General features: G+C 35.9%; 1 protein-coding gene and 1 pseudogene across 4 annotated transcripts in view; one reads left to right on the top strand and one right to left on the bottom strand.

Moving 5' to 3' along the window:
- LOC115287019 overlaps positions 1-12,495 on the bottom strand; it is a 59,666-nt pseudogene extending 47,171 nt beyond the window's left edge.
- GALNT13 (polypeptide N-acetylgalactosaminyltransferase 13) overlaps positions 1-25,639 on the top strand; it is a 579,203-nt gene that overhangs the window by 72,843 nt on the left and 480,721 nt on the right. For all 4 annotated transcript variants that reach the window (XM_029934560.1, XM_029934559.1, XM_029934558.1 and 1 more), the window contains exon 3: positions 20,931-21,176. In XM_029934560.1, the coding sequence (XP_029790420.1) occupies positions 21,035-21,176 (142 nt within the window). In that variant the 5' untranslated portion in view covers positions 20,931-21,034. The remainder of the gene's footprint in view (positions 1-20,930; positions 21,177-25,639) is intronic.

The following is a 25,639-nucleotide window of genomic DNA, read 5'->3' as shown; positions in this document are numbered from 1 at the left end:
GTGTATATTTATTCATTTTGTCACTATTTTTTAAAACTCTCAAAACATGTTCATATGTATATTAAAGTGTATAAAGTGCACTAATATTAAGTATACAGATGGATTTTTACAAGCTATACATTTGTGTTACTACTACCCAGACCAAAATACAGTCAGTCCTCAAGAAGTTCCCCTTACACCTCTTCCCTGTCAATAAACTTTTGGTTTTGAACATTAAAAAAAATTTGTCTTTATGCTAATAAGCTTCCAAAAAGTAATTAAGTATTTTGAAGGGCAATTCCAGCCTTTTAAAATTTGCTGAAAGTATTAACAAATATGATGAAAAATAAAAACCTCTGTACAATACTGAATAATACAATAAACTATCATAATGATATTGTAAGTAATAAACTTCATCACACACTCACTGAAATCAAACAGAATTGCAAAGTGGAAACCTCATACAATCCTATCCAAATCTCCCACCTGCGAGCCAAAAAATAGAGCTGCCACACAGGCTGGTGCGTGTTCTATTGGTCATGTTGCCAGGCAACCTCAGTCAGCATTGGAGACACCCAGTTGAGCAGCAGAGAGGCTCAGACTAGAAGGTATCTTGGAAACAGAAGGATGCAGCTGAAGGAGAGGAAGGGAGGGGGGAGAGAGGAAAATAAAGAGTGCCACTTGTTATCCATGTTAGTCATGACCACAAACAATTTTTTTTCCTAGCAACCTGCAGCTAGTTTAGAGCAAAAGTCTTTGGGTTGCTACTTCCTTCACTGTGTTTTCCTCCTTCGCAGTGTCTACAGGTATGAGTGCAAAAGTTTGGTCAGATGCATCATCATTAAGTCATTTTCAGCACATTCAAGCTACGCTGACAAAGTTCATTGAGGTTTTAATCAGACAGTATTGTCTCAGATTTGGTCGTGCTTAAAATAATCTGATATACTTTTGGGGAGCCTGGGTGGCTCAGTTGGTTAAGTGGCCGACTTCGGCTCAGGTCATGACCTTGCAGTTCGTGAGTTCATGCCCAGCGTAGGGCTCTGGGCAGGCAGCTGGGAGCCTGAAGCCTCCTTTGGATTCCGTGTCTCCCTCTCTTTCTGCCCTCCCCTGCTAATGCTCTGTCTCTCCGTTTCTCAAAAATAAATGTTAAAATGTTTTTACAAAATTGTATACTTTCTTTTAAAAACATGGAATATACAATATGAAACATTCACCACCTGAAGTGAATCCTCTTTGTGGAAAGTAAAGGTAAAAAGGAAGAGAGGGGGATGCGTGCCCTAGGCCTTCTGGGAGGGCGGCAGAGCAGATGCTGCACACCAAGCAGATGGGGCAAACATCGGGATACTGACCTCGGCCGAACACTCCACTCTGATATGCAACTTTTGTGTATTTTTCTAGAAAGATGTCTTCCATTCTCCACAGTTTCTTTGTTTCTTTTTTTAATTTTTAATGTTTATTTTTGAGAGAGAAAGAGAGAGAGAGTGCACGCACACCCTAGTGAGGGAGGGGGAGAGAGAGAGAGGGAGATCCAGAATTCGAAACAGGCTCCAGGCTCTGAGCTGCAAGGATGAAGCCCAATGCCGGGCTTGAACTCAGGAACCTCGAACCTCAGGATCATGACCTGAGCTGAAGTCGCGAACACTTAACCAACTGACTGTGCAGGCGCCTCCATTCTCCACAGTTTTATATAAGACCTTTTCTACTGTACTATGCTCTAACCCCTTGCTACTACTCTCCTTTCTTGCTTCTTCACTGCTGACATCCAGAGAAAACAGCCTCTGTGAGCTCAGAAGCTCCTGCTAATTTTCCACTACCCACACATTCTTTCATTCTTCCCTTCTGATGCTTCTTTCTCTATAAGCCAAAGTGTCCACGCATGTTCTGGATCTTGTATCTATATATGTTCTAAAAGAAGTGTTTTCTTTCTCTTCTGAATCTTCAGCCTTCTCCCTCTCCTCTGATTTGTTCCCATTGGCATTAGACATGTCAAAGGATCGTTTTGGTTAAAAACAAACCTGCGTCTGTGCTCAGATCCTCCCTTTATTCTGAGCCCACTTTCATGCACCCAGGAACTCATCTCTCTACTCAGAGCTAGATGTTTCCAAGAATCTACATCCTCCATTCTCACCAAAGCACATTGGACACTTGCTTTTTCTGTTTGGCTGAAACTGTTCTTGCTAAGGCCACAAAAAACAGTTCTGGGGCTATCTAAGAATGTATGTTTTTGATTGCTTGGCATAATTTTGTACCATTGATCATTTCCTCTTTTTAAAATATTTTTTCTGTTGGAATTTATAACATTGCACTTTCTTGTTGTTTTCTTCCCTGGATAGCCCTCACTCAGTCTTGTTGTCTTACCTTTCTTTCCGGTTGGTACTCTATAAGGTTCTTTGTGGCACCCTCTTTTCCCCCTCACCCTCACACTCTCACTGAACACATCTGACCAACTTCCATGGCTTTACTGAACATTGAGGTGCTGACACCCGTGCCTTCCCTCTCCTGAAATTCATTTCCTGTCCTCCTCTGCCTTGACGGCTCCTCCTGGGTGTCTCCCAGGAACCTTAGAATCATCAGTCTACCAGCAAATTTATGCAGACTCGTTTTTTTCTATAGTAACCTTAATTTTCCAAAGTATATAAAATGAAGGAATGCATAAGGAACAAAATAAAAAAATAAAATCTCTTTTTATCACATAATTGGATATTTCTCTACTTTGTAAACAATTATTCTTACACTCTACAAAAAGGCTGTTTATTAACTTTTCATCTGGTGACGGGGAAATGGCAAGCACCAAAATCCTGCTTTTAACAGAATAGTAGTAAAAATGCCTCAGAGATTTAAGTTGAAAGCAGTACATTGGTATATAGCTCTGGCACTCAGTTATCAGGAATGTACAAATGCCTTTTTACAGACAAAAATACAGAATAAATTACCCATAAGCATGGACAATGACTGCAGTAAACCATCATATGTTGTCAACTGAAACCCAGTAACTGAGGTAATAGTAATTTTCTTAAATAACAGCCAGCTTTTTCTCTGGTCATTTCCTTCGCCTGACTTTTCTGAAGTTATTGTTGAGGTGCTCTGCCTTGAATGTCCTCTCACAGTTCATAATAGTAAAGCACTGTTCTAGGAATGAGAACATGCCACCTCCCACACTACCTCCCCTTCACCCATTCTGCCCATTCCAGGGTCCTTCTCTTTGGGAATTCCGGGGACTACAACTTTTGCTGTAGTTAACAGACAGGCCAGGGCAGCCGCATTCAGTAAAGGAGTTTTACCAACCATAGTTGGGTCAGCGATTCCTTTTTCAGCCATATTCACAAAATCTCCACGCATAGCATTATAACCACCTTTGAGGAACTTTGCATAATTTTCTCAGTGATCAGTGGTCCTTCAACACCTTGCATTCTCAGTAGTGGTCCTTGCAGGAATTTTGAATATTCTTTTAACAATTTCTTTCCCAATGTTTTGATCTTTGTTAGCTGGAGTTATGGAACCTAAGACAGGGATGCACCAAAGCAGGGCACAACCCCTCTCAGAACCAATGCCTTTTCCAACAGCAGCTCGAGTAGCATTGAGGGCATCTGTAACTCATCCTTGTCACTCACTTCAGCATCATTTGTCTCACCAACTTTCAGTACAGCTACTGTGTCTGAGAGTTCTGTCAGATGTTCATTCAGTTATTCCTTTTCATATTCACTAGTTGTGATATCTAACTGCTCAATTATTTCTTGAATATTGTGTTTAGTCTGAGCATCGTCTTCTTTCGTCATGATGACCTCTCCTAATTTTCCCAAGTTGTGAGGATGAGCCTCTTTAAGATTTAGAGTCAGTCCTTCTTCTTCCAACACTGCACCATCCACAAGTAGCAGTAGCCACATCTTTAAGCTGCTTCTCTCTATTGTCACCAAAACCTGAAACTTTGACCTGCTACAAGTCTGAAGACCAACTTTTAGCCTACACAAAACCAGTGTACTCAGAGCTTCTCCATTAACATCCTCAGCAATAATGAACAGAAACTTATGATCAGCATTGGTAATTTCAAGAGCAGATACAATGGACTGAACACTAGAAATTTTCTTTTCACTCAGTAGAACATAGCATCTTAGAATTTACATTTCTGACCTTTATATGTATTAACAAAGTATGGAGAAATATAACCTCAATCAAACTTCATGCCTTCAATAATTTCTAATTCATCATTTAGTGTGTTTCCATTCTTTACTATAATGACACCCTTTCTTCCAGTCTTTTTCACTGCATCAGAAATGATGTTGCCAATTTCTTTGTTTCCATTTGTATAAATCATAGCAGCCTGAGCGATTTCTTCAGGGGTTTTCACGAATTTAGACTGCTTCTTAAGTTTAGCAATTACAGCCTTAACAGCTAACATGACACCTCTCCTGATATCCATAGGATTAGCACCTTTGTTAATCTTCTTGGAGACTTTCTTGGCAATAGGGTGTGCCAGGACAATAGCAGTAGTAGTGCCATCTCCAGCCTCTTCAGTTGTGTTATTGGCAATATCTTGAACAAGTTTAGCACCAACATTTTTATGTTCATCTTTTAAGTCAGTGGACTTTGCAATGGTCACACCATCTTTTCTTACTTTGGGATTTCCCCAACTCTGTTCAGTAATCACTTTTCTTCCTTTGGCCTCACAGCAATGGCTACAGCATCTGCTAAAAGGTCTACATCTTGAAGCTTTAAGGCTTGTGCATCCACACCAAGTTTTATATCTTTGACATTGGCCCAAGTAAGATGAGGAGCCAGTGCTGTGGATACTGGTCTAACTAGGTGAAGGAATGTAATCAAAGCATCTCTGTGGGGCAATAGCAAAGCATGTGGACAGTGCGGCAGGCTGTCGGAAGTGAGTCAAGGCATCAGTACTCATAATAGTGGTGTTGGCTCCAGAGATCCTAATCTTGAACAGGTTTTTGATTTATTTTATCTGGAGTTGTTGTATTCACTCTCAGTGAAGTAAGTTGTCCCAGGCATCAGGCAAAGGGCTGGAAGCATTTAGGTACTTTAATTTGCCAAATGAGAGAAATAAACAGCTTATATTTGAATGAATCTTCCAATTTTAGTATCTGTGCTGCCGAAACAAGTACTATTTGAATGAATTTAAATGCTTTTCTCTTTTTGAGTTGTATTAAGGAATTATTTCGTTCATAATATTCATCAGAATGATAGTGACGACTAACATGTACTACTAGTTCCCAGTGCCATTTCCTCTGATTCTCATTCTATGTACATAATCTTTACCATGACCTTATAATCAGGTATTGCTCTTATTGCCATTTTGTAAATATGGGAACAACTGGAGTTAGCCTGGCCAAATTAACCTCTGCAGTACCTCCAAATGAAAGGGTGGTGGAGATGGGACTTGAATCAAAGTCTGTGTCATACTCCTAACCGTACTATATAGTGGTGAAGTTTTAGAGAAAAAACAAGCAAAACAAAATAAAACACCCAAACACTTTCTATATCTCTGCCTCCTTGCTGCTGTTAACCTTTGCTGTTATTTTAGTATCTCAGTACTGGCCCATGACTGGCCCATGACTATAAACAGTTTTTCATAGGTGTTAACAATTACCATTTTGGTTTGGTTTGAAATGAAGAAGAAACTGGGAATGTACAGTCCGTTTCTGTAAAGTGGCAGGTAGAGATGATGGGGGAACTTTGGGATGGCCAGGGGACTTGGTGTCATCTCCACAGAAGAGGAAAAAAGAACTGGAAAGTTGGGGAAAGAATGAACGAAACATCTGAGAAATATACCCCACAGAGCCAACTTCAAATTGAAATGAAAATTCCTGGTTAGGTGATTTTTATAAGTTAAAAACCAAACCAAACCAAACAGGAGACTATGGAGAGGAAATGAGATGAGTGAAAAATGAATATAAAAATATGGCAAAGAGAAATAGGACTTAAATATGATCAAAGAGAAATATAATTGAATAAAATGAGAAGAGTGTGAATAACCAGGAATTAAAAATGGCATAAAGAAAAATATCCAAAGCATCAGTCATAGGTTTCATTGATTCAGATTGCTGCCTTTGTAGGTATCTGCCAGAAATGTGGAGCAAAAGGAAAAATAAACTGTTGATTGCTGTTCTGCTGGGGTGGAGCTGAATGCATGTGGGGAATCTGAGCATTTTTATACTGATTACTTTTTTTTTTTTTTGCAAGAGAGGAATCATACTAGCATTTTCTTTCTCAGTTTGAGCAATGTTACATTCCACACAAATTAATAGATAAGAGGTTTTGGAATGGAGCACACTCACTTATTTGTTTGGATGTCAATCAGTAGTTAGAATGTATTCACTAAGATTATCAAAATCAAAAGAAAACATTATAACCACCCAGCCACATGTTTAGAACCTTTCCTTAGACAAACCAAATATTATGGTTATTGAAGCTTTATACTTTTGCTGTTTGAGCTATAAAACTATAAAACCTTTGCAGAAAACTTATGAACTATTTTCTTTTAGAATTTGGACCTTGACTCGCAAATAAACTGTAATAAAAATTGTCCACTAATAACTCATTGTTTTTCACCGCAATATTGGAAACTATAAAGATCTTATTTATAGAAAGGAAATCTAATAATTGAGGCAAAATTAAGTAGTGTGATAATCATTTCTGTTCTGCCCCCTCCCCCCCCCCCCGTTCCTCAGCCTCCTACCATATTCCCCATAGTTCATTTCTGGTAAGCAATACTGAAAGAAAAATTGTTGATTTAATTGGCAATGACTGGTACAAAGTGATAAATGGACATACAGTTTTTGGTGACCTAGAGACTTAGTGTTATTTAATTATTGCATTAAAATGAGAATTAAGGTCATTTAAAATAGCCTTTTTAGATTAGACATTTAGAAACAGACCATAGGATAGATTATATTTGTTGTATAGTAGATCTTTTACATCTTTTTGTCTCAATAAAACAAGTCATATGGGTGCTTGCTTTTAACAGGGAGTTTTTGCTCATGGTAATTTGCTTTTTGAATCTAATCATTCTGTCATTAACTCAATAATGATATTTTCAGATTACAGCATACTATTGATGGAGACCATGTGTTTCTATAGCAGCAATCACTGTAGTTCTTAGGCACTTTAGCAAGCCATTTTAACCTAAATCATATAGAAGGGAAGAACCTTTTGGGGGCTCAAAAGGTATGTCTTTAATATATTAAAGTTTCCCTACATGTGTAACATATAAAACTCATTCATGTCATTTCTTCTGTGAAAACTGGATTGGATTTGATGAAATATAGGCTGTAACAGTGAGAGTGATTAGAAGTGAGTAGTCTTCTTCCAGAAACCATCAGAACCCTAGAGGGGGACACAGGCAGCAACCTCTGACCACAGCCACAGCAGCTTCTTACTAGACACATATTTGGAGGCGAGGGAAACAAAAGCAAAAATGAACTATTGGGACTTCATCAAGACAAATAGCTTCTACACAGCAAAGGAAACAATCAATAAAACTAAAAGGCAGCCTATGGAATGGGAGAAGATATTTGCAAATGACATATCTGATAAAGGGTTAGTTTTCAAAAATCTGTAAACAACTTCTCAAACTCAACAGTCCCAAAACAAATAATCGAGTTAAAAAATGGGCAGAGACACTTTTCTGAAGAAGATATTCACATGGCCAACAGGCATATGAAAAGATGCTCAGCATCACTCATCTTAAGGGAAATATATATCAAAACCATCATGAGATTACCACCTTATGCCTGCCAGAATGGCTAAAATTAACAACACAGGAAACAGAAGGTGTTGGTGAGGATGTGGAGAAACCCTTTTGCACTGATGGTAAGAATGCAAACTGGTGCAATCACTCTGGAGAATAGTATGGAGGTTCCTCAAAAAGTTAAAAATAGAACTACCCTACAACCCAGTGATTTTACTACTAGATATTTGCCTAAAGAAAACAAAACTACAGTTTGAAAGATTCCTGCACCCCAATGTTTATAGCAGCATTATCAACAATAGGCACACTATGGAAAGAGCCCAAATGTCCATCAACTGATGAATTGACTAAAAAAAAAAGATGTGATATACTTACACAATGGAATATTAGCCATCAAAAAGAATGAAATCTTACCATTTGCAATGATGTAGATAGAGATAGAATGTATTATGCCAAGTGAAATAAGTCATTCAGAGAAAGGGAAATACCATATAATTTCACTCAAATGTGGGGAATTTAAGAAACAAAACAGATGAACACATGGGAAGGAGAAAAAGAGAGAGGGAAATAAAGCATGACTCTGTCAGATAGAAAACAAACTGAAGGTTGACGGAGGGAAGTGGATGGGAGATGGGCTAGATGCTTGATGGGTATTAAGGAGGGCACTTGTGATGAGCATTGGGTATTGTACATAAGTGATTAATCACAGAGTTCTCCTTCTGAAACCAGTATTTCACTGTATGTTAACTAATTGGAATTTAAATAATATTTTGAAAAGAAAAAAAAGAAGTGAGTAGTTATCTCCAACTTCAATCACTGCTTTTAAATACTGGTCCTAATGTTTTGGGAAGATATTTATTTGGAATAAAAACCACAAATGCAACCAAAAAAAGATAGTGCCTGAATCTTGCATGAAACTCCAGGTTTGGAAAGTTAGCTAGTTTAATAGGAAATCCTGCCCTCCTTTTCCTTTTCACTTACTGTCTTCTGTGTAATTCTTTTGACAATCCTTTGGGTCTGTTAGTCTCTATTTGCTATATTTCATCACAGCTGTGTGTATGCTTATGCCCTCACATATACATGTGCATAAATAGCACATCACTAAGAATTTTATACTTTATCTCTATTACGTGGTAGTTTTCTTACTTTAGGTAAAACATATTTTTCCATCATTCACTTAATATATACTATTTCTGGATAATTTGAAAATTAGCAAAAATAATAGGAGGAATGCAAAAAAATGCACACATTCCCATCTTTTTTCAGTACTTTTATAAGAAAAATGTAAAATAAACGGTTGTGATTATAGTGTATAAACAAGTGTGTAGGTTGATTTGTTGAATTTTGTAAGTATCATATAAGCTTTTCTCATGTTATTACAAAATTACATAAGTTTCTAATAGCAGCATAATATTCTTTCAATTAGCTATGTATCTATTTTGAACTCTTTTAATAAACAATGGTGACATACCATCTCCCTCCATAAAGCATTTTCTCTAATATGGGGTTTTTAAAGAGAGTTTTCCAGTAGACATATTATTGGTTCAAAGTATATGATTATTTTTAAGAAAATAGGTAAAAGTTATATTTATTTCTAATAAACCACATTTTCCCAAGAAATGTTTATCATTTTACATTTCTACCCACAATGTAAAAAAGGACCCATTTCATTTCACCTTTGCTAATATATAATTTTGTCATAAACAGTATTTAATTTTTATGTACGGTTCTTCGATTAGCACAATCTTGAATTGAATTAATAAGTAGTTTTCCCAGATGACAGGGAAAATGTTGCCTTGTTTTTGGTCTGCTTGTTCATTCGCTTGTACATTAACGGTAATCTCTGCTCAACTTTCATATCTTGAGAAGAGTTACTATATGTTTCCCTTCCTCATACATTTTTGGAAAATTTATAATACTCCTATGTTTTCTATTATTGGATTCTATACTCCATTTTGTATTAGATTGCTTTATATTATTTAACGAGTTACATTCTTTAGCAATTTGATAAGACAAGATTGCTTTGCTAATAAGGATATGAATTTTAATTCTTTGGATATATGATAATTTTACTTTACTGTTAATTAATTGGAGACAAATTAATCAATATTCTGATTTTTAATTCTTTATTTACGTCTTCTCTCTAATTGCCTGTCTTTTAAAGCACTTAATTTATGATTCCTAACTTCTCCAGGAAGGTCACAGCAAATAAAAAACAACATAAAACTAAGTTGCAAATCAAAGTAATAACTAAGTATATGGTAGCATATGGATTATTATAGTAGCCTTTTTTTTCTTCTAGTGGTGGATTTTGAATATTTTACCTATTATTTTTGGAAGGAGTGGGCATTTCTTTCAAGTATCAATTATGTTTAAAAATTCACTACATTAAAATATTCAAGCTGGCAAATACAATTTTATTTACATTTCTGCAGCTTTGAGGTAAAATTATAGAAAGGAGCTCTCACCAATTTTCTAGAGTTTTCTGTGGTCACATCTCTTCTGCAACCTTTCCTTTGTGCTGTTAGGGTCCTTCTGTGCTCTAGAGCTCTGGGCTTTTATTTGACTCCACTTTCTTTTTGTCTCCCACTAATTGCCAGCTGGAGCACCGTGATTCTGATACAATTTTAAAGATAACTTAATATATTTTTTATTTTCTTCTATACATAAATGCCTCTGTTTTGGAAAGAAAGCCTAGAGAAGAAATAGCCACTGTATGCTCCACATTTCAAATAAGGAACACTTGTAATTCATTCCTTACAACTTTGATTATGAAGAATTGAAAAGCCTTAAGGCCAGCTAGGAAGCTGAGGTTAAGATTTTCTAATGGTTTGATACCTTAGTGGAAACATTTATTTTTTTTTTAATATTGTGATCTATGGCAGAAGATGGCCAGATCACTGCCGGATGTCTATTGGGAACTGTCTAAATGCTCTACTGTTGTCTTAAATCTCTAGGTTTTATATCCAGTTGAACATTCTGGATTTCTGTTTTCACCTCTTGGTAACTATTGATGAACAAGGTTAAACAACTGGTATGCCATTTTATAGGGTGAATACTGAGCTGTCACTAAACAGCTAGAACAAATAAATGATAAGCCATTTTTAGGTTGATGAATAAACTTTTTAAAACTAATTTCATTATCTTTTTGAAGGTCATAAATAGTTTTTTATAAGCTTTGTTTATGAAGACTACATTTCATTATGTTTTAATGATAAAAACATAAGATTTATGTTTACAAATCTATTGTTTGTAAAGTCTTATTAACAAATATTTTAGGCTTTGATATTCGTAACATTTTTATAGAATGTGTATTCATATATCCAATCATGACTGAAAAGACCAACATGTAACAGACTGTCTTGACAAGTGGCATCTGCCTTAAAAATACTCTCTATAAAGTTTCACTCTTCTTTCAATCTCTCTATGCTCAATAATTCCATTTTTTTGCTGCATTGTCTCAATGTTAATAATTATAACTATTAAAAAGAGTTTCATATTTTGGAATCATTCTTAATGTTTCATGTATCTTCTTTCTTATATCTTTTATCTTGCATGCCTAGCACATTGTTGGCCTCTGTGTAGGCACTCAATTGTAACTGTAGGATAAATTAAAGAAATACTTTACTTTTTATAATTAAGGTAATAGTTTTATCCTGAAAGTAGTACATGCTTATATTAAAATTCAAACCTACAAAAGCATAAATCAGTTCTCCTCTTCAGAAATTATCAATGTTTAGGTGACAAATGAAATAGCAGTCAGACTGCCAGCCACAGAGTGGTTTCATTTGGGCAGGCCATGTGATTCTTTTGCCAGGCAGGCTCTGAAGGTGGATCTAGGTGACAGGGAGAACATGAACTGACCCCACCCCTTTCCTCCATCTCTCGGAATGCATTCTGTTTTCTCCCCAGGTGTCAAGATTGTTAATCTCCCTTGAAAGCCATGAAATTTGGTGTGTCCTCACTCAATACATGTAGCTTCACCTCTGTTTTCAATCATCTCTTACTCTGATCCAGACCTTTCAGATGGAAGAGTTAAATGTAAAAGGAAAAAGACAGTTTTACAGAATTACAGATTCCCTTCATATTGGCTCACATGGGCCACTGTAGAGCAATTCAGTTAGCAGTATACACAACCAAGAGCTTCTTATTCTTATGCTCTGGGGCCATGTTGACCAAGAGGTAGCTGAGCCAGAGTTAAGTTTGAATACTCTAGTCCCCTTTTGTCTGGGCTGTTACCTAAAGGTATACTAGTTAGGCTGCCTCGGGGTTCTTACTATGGCAAAGGAAAATGCACCAAGGACTGGGTGGAATCCCATATTTTAAGTGGTTTTAAATAATATCCTTCTCCTTTCATTAGTAGGTGGTCCAGAAAAGACTCCTTTTTGGGGAAAGGCCAAATTTAGTGAGCCAGCTGCCTTGCTCAGGTGGGTGGACTGGGAGGTGATTAAAATTAATCTTCTAACTAGAAGATTAGTTAATTAGAAGATTAATTAAAAGGTTAGGCATCTTTTTTCAGTCATTTTTTGAGGATGTCATTCCAACAGTCAGCAAAAACTTTGAATGATAGGAAGTGTAGAAAATCCATCTCCTACCATGATTGTCATTACATTTTCGGGGGGCCCTTGTGACAAAAGACATACCAGTGTCAGACTGTAGATGGCCTGGCAATAAGAAAACATAACCCAGTTTAGTTTTGTGGGTCACGGCGATGTGGCCAGAGGTGACTCAATGGACAGCAACACTGTAACCTGAGACCGGTAGGATTGTGATTTAGGTGGGTTGGTAACGTAGGAGCCTGAACCAAACACTGCCATCCTCAAACAGAGATGTAGGTGGGAGCCCTGCTCCCCCATCCCACCTTTACTTCTGAGCTGTCCCTGTACAGGTACACATGGCCTCTGTCCACTCTGGTGACAGCCTTATCCTTAACCATCTTGTTTTTTTCTTGAAGCAGCTATGATCTGGGTAGAGGGGACCATGGGTGTCAGAGGACACAGGGGGAGAGAACAACCCTATGACAATGAACAAGTCTGCATTTATTTTCAATTTAGAGTGACCGTTCACCCACAGCTTGACCAAATAAAAGTTGTTTTTGGTTTTCATTATTATTATTACTACCAGTGCTTGTTTAAATTTCACACTTTTTTATCAGGACTTTTACTTCTCAGTCCTTCTTGTATTCACTCATTCAACAAATGTTTACCAAGCACCTATTTTGTGCTAAAGACTGTTTTTGGTATCTTAAGAATAGCATGGAGAATAATGGGCATGATTCCATGGGGGAAGTAGGCAATAAATAAACATGTACTAGTGATAATGTACTCGAATAAACTACAGAAGTATATGGCATAGATGGTGGGAGGCATTCTGTTAGATAAATTGTACCAGAAAAGAACTCTCTAAGGATGTATGAGCAGAGAGCTGTATGAAGGATAAGAAGTGTGCCATTGGATTATTTACGGGAGCAGTGTTCCAGGAGAACTTCAAACATGAAGATTCTGGGGTACGTTAGGTGAAGAAGAGAGAGATAGAAGATGAGGTCTAGAAGGCAGTCACGTCCAGAGTTGGTTGAATGTTACAGGCCAAGGAAAGGATTTGGAATTTATTTTAAATAAATAAATTGTCAATAGTAAACAGAACAGAGAAGAGATCTAATTAAATTTTAACAGGATCTGTGGAGAATAGGTTATGGAAGTATATTTAAGAAGACAAGGAATAGCATATGATTGAGTAATGCCACTTCTATGTGTATGCTCAAAAGAAATGAATACATATTTCCATACAAAAATTTGTACATGAATGTTCATAGCCACATTATTCATAATAATTAAAGTGGAAAAAAACAAAGTGTGGATCAAGTGATAAATGAATAAATAAAATGTGGTATGCTCATGCAGGGAATATTATTTGACAAAAAGAAATGAAATACTCTTATATGTTATAATGTAGATAAATCTTGAAAACTTTATGCTAAGTGAAGAAGGTTGTCAGTCACAAGGACCATACATTGTATGATTCCACTTAAGTGAACTTTTCACAACGGATAACTCTATATAGACAGAAATTAGATTAGTGGTTACCCAGGGCTAGAGGCCATGAGAACATTGGGAGATTATAGCAAAGGTGAACTGTTTTCTTCTGAGGTAATGAAAGTGTTCTAAAATTGTTTGTGCATAGCTCTGTGACTATACCACAAGCCATTGCATTGTACACTTTAAATTAGTGAATTGTATTGTCTATAAGTTCTATCCCAATATGGCTATTTTTTTAAAAGGCAGTTAGTGGTGGTGTCTTGGTGGTAGCAGTGGAATTGCTAAGAAGTGAGTCAAATGAAAGCAGACCCAATGGAATTTGCCACATGATCAAATAAGAGATGTAAAAAAAAAAGTTCTATAGGAAACAACAAGTGTTGTTAAGGATGTGGAAAAAGGGGAATCCCCTGTTGGTGGGAATGCAAACTGCTGTGGGCCACTCTGGAAAACAGTGTGGAGGTTCCTCAAAAAGTTAAAAACAGTACTACCCTCCAATTCAGCAATTACACTACTAGGTATTTACCCAAAGGATACAACAGTGCTAGTTTGAAGGGATACATGCACCTGATGTTTATAGCAGTGTTGTCAACATTAGCTAAATTATGAAAAGAGCTGTCCAACAACTATGATTGGATAAATAGTTGTGATATATATACAAATCTTGCGATTTGTAATGATGTGGATGGAACTACAGAGTATTATGCTAAGCAAAATAAATCAGTCAGAGAAAGATAAATACCATATGATTTCGTTCATATATGGAATTTAGGAAACAAAACAAATGAACGCAAGGGGAAATAAAAGAGTCAAAGCAAGAAGCAGACTTTTAACTATACAGAACAAACTGATGGTTACTGAAGGGGGACATGGACGGGGGTGGTTTAAACAGGTGATGGATGTTAAGGAGGGCACTTGTGATCAGCACTGGGTATTGTATGCAAGTGATGAACCATTAAATTCTACACTTGGACAAAAAGAAGATTTATAAAAAAGAGCACAAGGTTTTTGGCTATGCTATGTATGTCAAATGTGGCTTAGGAGTTATAAAAATGGTGCTTGAGGATTGACCATTAGGTTTGATCATTACCCATAACTGCATCAAATAAGGTTTCCATATAGTGTCAGGGGCTAAAGCCTTTTGTATTAACGAGAGAATAGGAGGTTAGGGATATGGGATGTGTAGACAGTCTTTATAAATAATTCTTTCCAGAAGTTTTGCTTTAAAGGTAAGCAGGATGCTAGAGCTAAAGAGGGATGTGGGGTCAAAGTAGTTTATTATTCATATAGCATCTTTGTATTGGTAACATTGACTTATTAAAGAAGTAAAAACAATGCCGAAGAGATAAGTACAATTAGTGAAATCTTATGTGAGAGCAGAGGGTGCTGCCCTTCTAAAAGGGCAGTCATCTGTTCTAGCACTTGAACTTGCAAATTTAGGCTCAGCAGTAAACAGCACCAAGCAAATTGATACGATCAACATGGCAGTAGGCAAAATACTCTTCTGATTGTTTATATAACCTCAGCTAAGTGTATAAGTGTAATAATAAGCTAAGAAGAAAAGGTGTGGAAATGGCAGTCTGAGGAAGGCAAGCAAGGTACAAAAGTTTCCTGATGGATGGAGATTGATTTGAGTAGGAACTGTTGCAGGATTGCAGCAAAGCACAGAGAGTCTACCTGTAGTGTGATGTGAGTTTGTAGAGTTAAAATGAGAATGGGCAGCCTATTTTGAGGGGGTTCTTTCTGGTGATGTTCATCTATTTGCATGTTAGGAATGGAATAGGGGAAAGTTGGATTTAACCGGAGTATTATTGGTAGGGCTGCTATAACAAAGTATCACAGATTGGGTTGCTTACACGCAGCAATTTATTTTCTCACAGATTTTAGAAGTCCAAAATCAGTGTGTTAGCAGACCTAATTTCATTCTGAGGTCTTTGTGGCATATAGGTGACTGCCTTCTCTGTCTTCACATGGTCTCATGGTCTTTCCTCTCATTGTATCCTAATCACCTCCTCTTATAAGGGTGATTTGGATTAGGGACAATGCGTAGGATCTCATTTTACCTTAATTACCTTTCTAAAGACTGTCACATTCTAGAATCTTCACATTTTGGAGGATGGATGTGGCAAACTCACCCAAAGTACTGGAGTTTTAAAAACTTAAAAATATTTGAGTGAGAATGGGGGTATATAAGGGATATGAAATCGTGTTCTCATATAACTTACTATTTAATAAGGAGGGACAGATAATAAATGAATTTAAACACTAAATTTTTAATGTTTGGAGGTAATAGGTACAAAGAAGAGAGGTAAAATGAATTAAGAAATCCAGAGTGACTAAATTGTGTGTGTTATTTTAGATGGGTTGGTAGGAAAGCTTACCAAGATTTGATGTTTGAGCAGGAGACAAGTAAGGTCTAAAGGAAATAAAAGTGGACCACATCAGTGAACAGAGGACACAACATATGCATACACCCAGAGGCGAGGAACATGTAAGGAACAGACTGAAACCCAAGTCACTGCCACAGAGAAAATAATGGTAGGAAACGGGTCAGAAAGATTTGAACCAGGGAATCAAATGATTGGTACATAAACATTTTGTTTTTGCCTTAAAATATATTGATATAATTTACACAGAATGAAATGCACAAATCTTAAGTGTACAGTTTGACAAGTTTTGACAATTGCAAAATCCTGTGTAATTCCTCTCCATCAGAAACTCTACTAAATATATTTGGGATTATTAAATATAAAATGTTATAATTTGTAATACTCATAAATAGTAATATTAAATATATTTGTGAAGTTCATCTTGTCCCCTGACCCCTGAATATACACAAGTTCTGGAAAGGTGGGCAGAGAATTCTCACTCTTTTTCTCATTCTTTTGATGATGCTCCTGATAATAATAATTTTACTGTTACTACTGTTATGTATATTGAGCCCCTCCTAAGTTCTCTTATAAGAGTTTTGCATATATTATTAATTCAATACTCACCATAGCCTGTGAGGTAGCTGTTATTGTTCATATTTTCTGAATAGAAAAACAGAAGCACAGAAGATTTAAGTAAATTGAATTAAACCATACAATTAGTGAGTGTTAGAACTCAGATTCAACTCATGGCATTGTAACTCTGCAATATATAATTTTAGATCTCATGCTAGGTTGCCTCTTAATAGTCAAATTTTATGTTTTGAATATTTAAACTTTCCTTAGTATAAATGCAAGTGAGGGCCTTTTTTTTATTCCATTTTTTCCACATAGGCATTAATTTAATATTACCTTTGCTTCTTTTTTTCATGGTATATCTTCCAATATGGTGTGATTTTTAGAGTGGATCCTTTGGTTTATGCTATGAGTGGATCCCTCTAGGTCATTTTAGTTTTTGACCTTCATTCATACAAAGATCAGTCTTCCTGTCAATCATACCTGTAGGTACTGCAGCGTATTTTCTTTTCAGTGTTTACACATTAGATTTATTAGTCTGTAAACCAAATTTTGCAAATTTGTCCAGTCATCAGTTCACAGAAGCTGCTGCATAGCTATTTTAAAATTCTTTTTAACATTTATTTATTTTTGAGAGACAGAGAGAGACAGAGCATGAGTTGGGAGGGGCAGAGAGAGAAGGAGACACAGATTCTGAAGCAGACTTCATGCTCCAAGCTGTCAGCACAGAGCCCAATGCAGGGCTCAAACTCACAAACCATGAGATCATGACCTGAGACGCAGTTGGATGCTTAACCAACTGAGCCACCCAGGCTCCTTTTCCTGCATAGCTTATTTAAACTATTTGAGGTACGTTGGTGCCTGATCCTTCTGGGAGCACTACCAACAGTCTTACGCTAGCTCCCAGAATGCTTTGGCAGCATCACATATAGCCTCACAAAATAGAATGAATAAATTTGCACCTATTATGTAATTTTCTACAAAACAAATGAGTACAGATAAAAATATGTCTAATAGCAACTAAACTAGACTCTCCATCTAAGTGATAACCTCCAAATTTTAAAACAAAAAAACTCTCCTTATTTAAAAACATATTTACCAAATTCCTAGGCTTTATCTAGATTGTTTTATATTTGAAATCTATTTTTGATAATGATAAGAAGATGGTGCATATCTTCAAACAAAAATTTTGTAGCATGTCATCGAATATCTGATTGATATTATGATTGGTGGGCAAGAAGGAAAAGAAAGGCAATCTGGCTAGCAAGATGGTACTTGATGGCTTTCTCATAAAAGTATTCCTACCTAGAGAGGTACTTTTAAAGAGAAAAATAACTGTGCTCAAAAGATACTGAAACCATTAAGAAAGGGGCTGTGTTTTCCTATAGAAAAGCCTGTAGTTTATGCAAGTTAGTCATGCTCCACATTGGCTTGGCAAGATGGATATTGCAGAACTTGGATTTGGTTTGAAAAACTGAGAAGTGTTTGCAAATAAATAGAGGCTTACCGGAATGAAAACATAATACAGATGCTGATTCTCTTAAATAAACCTGGGCCACCAACTGTGCTTATGTTGGTTAGTGTTACTGTGTATATTGTACTATCCTTCTGCTCCATCAGTTTGTTCTCCTAAAGACTATTGGAAGACAGTATATGAGATTACTATTAGGCGAGTGCCAGCAGATAAAACTCAATGAATGATAAAGTTTACTGTATTTTCAAGGTGGAGGCAGGTGTTTTCAAGGCAGAGATGGAATTCAAAACTTGAAATATCAACAAACAAAAAATCAAACATCAAATAGTAACTTAATTTTGTCACTTAAAATGGTGAGACTAGGGGCATCTGAGTGGCTCAGTCAGTTCAAGCGTCTGACTTTGGCTCAGGTCATGATCTCTTGGTTCATGAGTTTGAGCCCCGCATTGGGCTCTGTGCTGACAGCTGAGAGTCTGGTGTCTGCTTCAAATTCTGTGTCTCCCTCTCTCTCTTTTCCTCGCCTACTAGCTCTCTGTCTCTGTCTCTCTCTCTCTCTCCAACTCAAAAACAGAGATTGGAAAATAATGTTTAAGAAATAATGAGAACAGACTTCTCTCAGTGCTAATGACTTGACATACAGCTCATTCAGGCTATGAAATTAGAATAATTTGAATAATGCTTGAAGTGGCAATAAGATATGATTTTGACTTTCTATTATAGCTAAAATTTATATTAAATTCTGAATAACATTAACACTTAGACTCTTATTAGGAGATGTCTTATCTTAAACATTTTAATATTTAAAATTAAGTGATTTCAGATTTTTTATCATAATATTTTTATATTTTCTGTTAAAAATGTCCTCATTCTTGATCTTGCTTAAGCCTTTACAATATTTTGTAAGGTGAAAAGGACAGGAAATATGTTATAAATAAAGTCAAGGAAGCACGGAGAGACAAAATGCTGACCCAAAGTCATCATTTCATTTTACGACAGAGCCAGGGATGGTGCTTGTATGCCTTTTATTATAGGTCTTTATATAACATGTAAGATCTTTATGATGGGTCTTTTATTTTAAGATATTCCTGTCTTAAATCTGGGGATGGCTATTTGGTAACCATCAGGGTTCTATATACTTTTCTGTGGGACTTTTTTTCTGCAATAAACTGAAGGGAACTACTTCATCATAGGACCCAAGAAACACAGAACATTGGATAGTTTGAATTGTTTCATACCTGGTGTTCAGTAAAGCATGCATGCACAAAGTAACAGCAAATAGACATGGGGGGAGTTCTTCATTTGGTTATTAGGTGTAGAGGCTGAGTTCCAATGTTTAGTTATAAACTTTACAGAAAAATGAAGTTCAAATGAAGTCAAGTAGATAATTAGAATGACATTTTTTTAAGAAGGATCATAAGCAAATCGATAAACCCCACATATCATGTATTCTGCGGATTTGCACATTTTACCTCTTTTTAAAAAATATGCTGCTTTAATGTAGATATTGAAAATAGACTATTATTTTTTTAAGTGTTACTTTATGTAAATTTTGAATTCCTTGCTAGCCTGGATAGGTTTTTACAGGAAGTAGCCTTTGTATTGCTTTATGATGCAAAGCCAGCTGCCATTAACTTAAAGAGCTTCTGCCTCCGCAATTGCACTTTGATGTTTTTATTTTGATGCAGTTATTTATGAAATATTCTGAGTACCTTTGTATTTTGTATTCTTCCCAAATATCTTTCAAAACTATAGTACTTATTCACCTCAAAAATTTTAAACTTCAGCTGGTATTATTTTAAATGTAGCAAGTGGCAGGAGCATATTTTGGCTTGTTCTATTTACTGTACATGACTTAACTGTCAATTTAGCGTAAATGAATTAACCAGGTCAGTTATTGTTTTTGTTGTGTCAATAAAACAAATATGTATGTGGTATTAATTCACTTATTTTGAATACCTCTCAGTAATTAATTGTGCACGTATCTGTATGCCATTTAGAATTTGTGCTTTGGTTATTTGAAGTCACGTTAAAGTAATATGTTGTTTCCCCCTCATAATTTTTTTGAATGTATGGTATTGATTCTAAAATACACATTTGTTGTGGATAATTTCTATGCACACCAGATGGAGTTTTTAAGGCTAAGTAACTGATGACCTATTTCATGCAATGGTCTTTGTTGAGAATTTGAGAATTCTTACTTTGTTTTGTATGTTAATATTAATAATTATCTGTCCTGCATGAGGCTTTACAGGCATTATTGTGGCTAGTCCTCACAGCAGATCTTGGGTTTGGCATTGTTATTCTTATTTTATAGGTGAGAAAACGGGCTTTTTAAGAATGGATCCCCCGGATAGGAGGTGAAGAGACACAGGCCTGTCTGTATGTAAAGGCCAGTTCTTAGCTTCTCCAATTTATTGTATCCAAAGATGATTTCTGTTTCAGCAGTATTGGCTCCTCAAAAGTGCTGAATGAGGGTAAATTCAAGGATGCTCTATTTGATAACCTTCTGCTCTACAGAGTATCATGATAGGGCTTTTTAAGAAAAGAGTACAACCTGAAGAAATCAAGTAGCTGTCAAGCACCCAACAGAGTAGTGACAGATCGAGGATTAGCTGTTAGAATTTGAGCCACCAGGCTTGCTTACAGTTCTCACTCATCTAGGCTTTTCATCCTGAATTTGAAGGCCGAGGGTTAGTATATATGGAAACATTAAATAAGTCATATATTTCATGTTTTATCTCCTTTAGACAAAAAAACCCCTATACAATAATGACATTTTATTTCCTTCTTTTTTAATACAGTGGGATGCATCCTGCTTTCTTCGTGGAGTTCACCCTTGTGGCTTGGATTGATTGCTGTGGCGTCTGTCTCCTTTCTATGTGCTAACTAGAAATCAAGGGAAGACATGAGGAGGCTCGTTTACTGCAAGGTGGTTCTAGCCACTTCACTGATGTGGGTCCTTGTGGATGTCTTCTTACTCCTGTACTTCAGTGAGTGCAACAAATGCGATGACAAGAAGGAGAGGTCCCTGCTACCTGCACTCAGGGGTAAGTGCTTATGAAGCAAAGGTTGCTTTAGAGATGAGAGCTGTGGTGACTCTTGACAAAATGTGAAGCTTTGAAATAGGGATTTTTTTAAGCTATTGAGTTAGTAGAGCATTTTGGCAGAACTATTCGTGTATATTTAACCAGGGGAAAGTTACTTTACTTTCTCGGCCTCAGGTGTCCTGTTGGGAGAAATAAGAAGCGTTCGCCAACCTCTAAGGTACCTTCCAATTCTCATAATTCCAGTGTTCTGTGACTGTATGGAAAGATCAATTTCCCGAACATTCAATTGGACAGATTTTAAAATTTAGGCTTCTAGAAGCAAAAGCCCTTGGAGGCTGAGCATATAACATACAAGGGGAAAACTATGAAAGTAAGAGAGTGGGGATAGCAAAATGCAAAGACACATGACACCCCTTCAGACTTCCAGAAGCAATAAACAGACAAACAACTTTTTAAACAAAACATATGTTGATGGGCAGATTCAGATTCAACACCAGATTGTTGCCTTGTGTTAAGTGCAAAAGATAATGTCAAGTACAGGATCAGGTCACTTTAATTCACTATTTCCCTCTTTAGGGACCGGTTTCATTGACAGGATAAGAGTGAATGCTAAAGAAACGATGATTTTTACACATGGTGGTTTATTAAGTCTAATCATAGGGATCCATTTTTTGAAGTTATTGTATTTTTCTCTATGCTCTTTGTTGACTTCTAGATCTATTAAAATATTTCCATAATATTTTTAGTATAGGAGGACTTCTAATTGTACTTAGGATACTTGAAATTAGTGTTATTACAACTGAATTAAAGAGTGTTTTTCTTGAAATTGAGTTTACATTAATTCTTAGCTTAGCAAAAGGTTTCTTTATAAATATGACAAAAAGTAAGCTTTCAGTATCATTTGAAATGTTTGTACCTGTTGGGGTGCCTGAGTGGCTCAGTCAGTTAATCGTCCAACTTCTGCTCAGGTCATGATCTCGTGGTTTATGAGTTCAAGCTCCACATTGGGCTCTGCGCTGACAGCTTAGAGTCTGGAGCCTGTTTTAGTTTCTGTGTCTCCCTCTCTCTCTGCCCATCCCTCGCTAGTGCTCTGTCTCTGTCTTTCTCTCAAAAATAAATAAAATATTTTAAAAAATTAAAAAAAATAAATGTATGAGACTTTTGGAAAAGTGAATCTAAATGATTGACTTGAGATTTGCATTTGTTTAGGAGATATAGTCTGCTTTAATGTTATAGATATTTTGAGGTTATTAATCAAAATATATTAAATAAACAGAATTTTATTGACAACTTTTGGTTCTGTGAGTCTTGGAAGAGCATTTTCCAAAAATTAGTTTTTGTGAAAAGAGTGTTTTGGACTTTTTTTTTTTGTGCTTCAGATTGTAACAGTGCTCTAGTTCAATTGGAGATATTCTGACAATTTTCCTCGTTGTGAAATGAGTTTCTTTCCCAGTAGTTTTTGCCTAGCACAAAAAATTGAATGTACCTTGGAAGTGACTGAGTCTTGTCCCATTTAGGTAGTTTATATGCTTATTTTATGCCTTTATCCTAGAATTGTTCAAAGAGAAGAACTTTATGAGTCTATTGGTTTCTGATAAATGAACATGGGGATTTATATGCTGATCTTTGGTTAAAATCCAGAAAAAATCCGCCTTCTCTGCTTCTTTGTTAACTCAGTTGAGTGCTGCTTGGCTGAAGGTAGAAATGTAGTTTGATGGATCTCATCAGTTTGGAATGATCACTTTGTCATTTGTTGAATAGAGATATCTAGATTGGTCACAAAAAAGTGTCAGAATCTGATTCAGCAAAACTATGACAGCTTATTCTGCAAGTACCAAAAAAGTACAGCTTTGCTGATTTAAGTCTTTAATGCTCAGTCTTAAATCTCAAAATGTGAAATTTAATGATGCAAGGCAAAAAGAGTAATTTTTCCTTGTACTTAAGTTGTAAAGTTAAACTATATTCTCCTTATTTTTAAGACTTATTCAATGGTGTACATTAATATTTGTCTTGAATAAATGGAACTAGGCTATCAGCTTTTAATTTTATTTTCTATTGTTACTTATTACTTCAGAATATTACTTTATTTAGGAATTGTGCCACATATTTAAAATAGTAACTTATTTATAGGCTGATGATGCTGTACAAAGTGTATGTGCCTGAAAATTTCATGTTCTGCACATGTTACAGTCTTTTGGACTTTAAAATGTTGATCCTTTTAGACTTCTGCATCTCCATTATTTAAAATATTAAAGGACTTATACTATGTGGTTTCTCAGATCCTTTTCTGAGAGTGCTAAATTTTAAACTGTTTTGAAGTACCCAATATTACCACAACTATGAATTAGTTTTTTAAGACACACATATTCATTTATTTATCAGTGCATCAATGGTTTAAGTGCCTATTGGGTCAACACTTTGCACACGTTAAACTTACATAATGTTCTTTGTCAATTACATCTCAAAAAAGAAAAGAAAGGAAGTGAAAAGAAAAGAACATAGCCCAGTGATGGGCAAAGGAGGACAAATTTCAAGCATCAGGACTTTTGAGTTCACAATTGGTACAGATTGCCACAGAGTTAACAGCCCAGGTTTGTTCACCAACTTGGTCCTTGTCTCCTCCCCCTTGAACCAGCTTATGACTTTGGCAAATCCCTTGACAAAATCTTTGTGTTCTCACTTCAGGTGAGAACCTTAGAGGTAGTAATTCTGCTTCACAGGCTTGCCTTGAGACTTAAGTAAGATAATATGCCTAAACCCTAGAGAGGAATATTGGTTCATGATAGTCCTTTATCAATATCTGCTAATGTTGTAAAGGTGCATGAAAAATCTGAATGATGCTCTAACAGACTTTGCTATGCAAGGTGAGTCAGGTCCACAGTGGGGCATGTGTTTGTGGAATGCAGTTATTTTGGGTGTAGCCCCAAAGGAGGAAGTGACTCAAATAAAATATTTGTTAAGTGTCTAATACACGCTAAGACCTTGTGATATAAAGGAATTGAGGTCCCTACTTATAATCAACAATAAAGTAAATGTTTCTCTCTCTCTCTCTCTCTCTCTCTCTCTCTCTCTCTCTCTCTCTCCCTCCCTCCCTCCCTCCCTCCCTCCCTCCCTCCCTTTCTCTTTCTTTCTCTCTCTCTCTGTACAACATAATTTAGAAATGATTACAAGCATAATGTGTGTAATGGATATTAGGATGAGGAAGAAGGATGCTCTCACTAGAGAAAAATGTGTCTAGACTATTAGATAACATTTCACAGAGACTGTAGCATTTAAGCTGAGTCTAAAATATACAAGTATAACTAGAGAAGAAGGTACTAAAATTTTTATGAAATAATAGAATTACAGGATAATTCTGAATGAGAATAATACAAAGCTCTTATAAGATTAGAATATTTAAGACTATAGTATTGGTACAAGTGTTCACAATAGGTAGACAAATTGCCTAATGGAATAGCATAGGCTCTGGAAGTAGACTTAACGCATGTTTGGAAATTGAAAATGTGACAGGAGCACTGCAAATCAACGGGGAAGAAACGGGCTCTTCAATAAATGGATCTGAAAATAAAATGGTAATCGATGTGGAAAGCATAAAATCAGATAACTAACTCATACTATAAACCAAGATAAACTTTGGATTTATTAATGTCAACAATAAAACTAAAACATTTAGCAGAGAACATTTTATTTTATTTTATTTTATTTTATTTTTATAATGGCCAGCTCTACCTTATTTATTTATTTATTTATTTATTTATACAATTTATTTTTTTAACATATGCAATTATTTTCCATCATTTACAATACAGTAGTTTCAATGATACTCCAAACAGAAAAGCAAAGTAAAAAATCAAAACCCCCACTTCTATTTCATGTAATTTGACTTATACAGAAATTAGAAGGTTAGGTACCAACTAGTTAATCACCTAATTTCACAGCTATCTGAAGTGGCAATTGTAATATAGCCACTTATTCAAGATACCATGTATTCATTCAAGCCATGTATTCAAGATACATGATATAATTTTTTACTTGCCCATAAGCTAAAACACACCCTGCTTAATACCTTTCCTTAAATTCCACCTCTATACTACAGTATACTTGAGGTCCATGCAAAAAAGTAGCTACTTTTTATATAGAAAATGGATGATTAAGTCTTTGGTGTTGTAAAAGCAACTTCAATTAAACATAACCACTCCCACCACCAAAAAAAGAAGAGGAAAAAAAAAGTAAAGAAAATAATAAGGGAAAAACCCAAGACACACTCCCTAGGGGAGGGGGGGAAAACCAGCATGTAATTTCTGTCCTTGATGGAATGTATTAAATAAGCAAGCACCACCAACAAGCAAAACAAGTACTACAATGTAAAAATATTTAAAAAAAATGATAACCCTCTCACATGCATAAATGAAAGGTTGCACACAAAGAACTCACATCTTTTCAAGCTTCAATAGTAAATATTC

The sequence above is a fragment of the Suricata suricatta genome, chromosome 3 (assembly GCF_006229205.1).
Source record: "Suricata suricatta isolate VVHF042 chromosome 3, meerkat_22Aug2017_6uvM2_HiC, whole genome shotgun sequence".
NCBI classification, from domain to species: Eukaryota; Metazoa; Chordata; class Mammalia; order Carnivora; family Herpestidae; genus Suricata; species Suricata suricatta.
The sequence above is the reverse complement of the archived record's forward strand: the minus strand, read 5'-3'. Positions and strand labels throughout refer to the sequence as shown.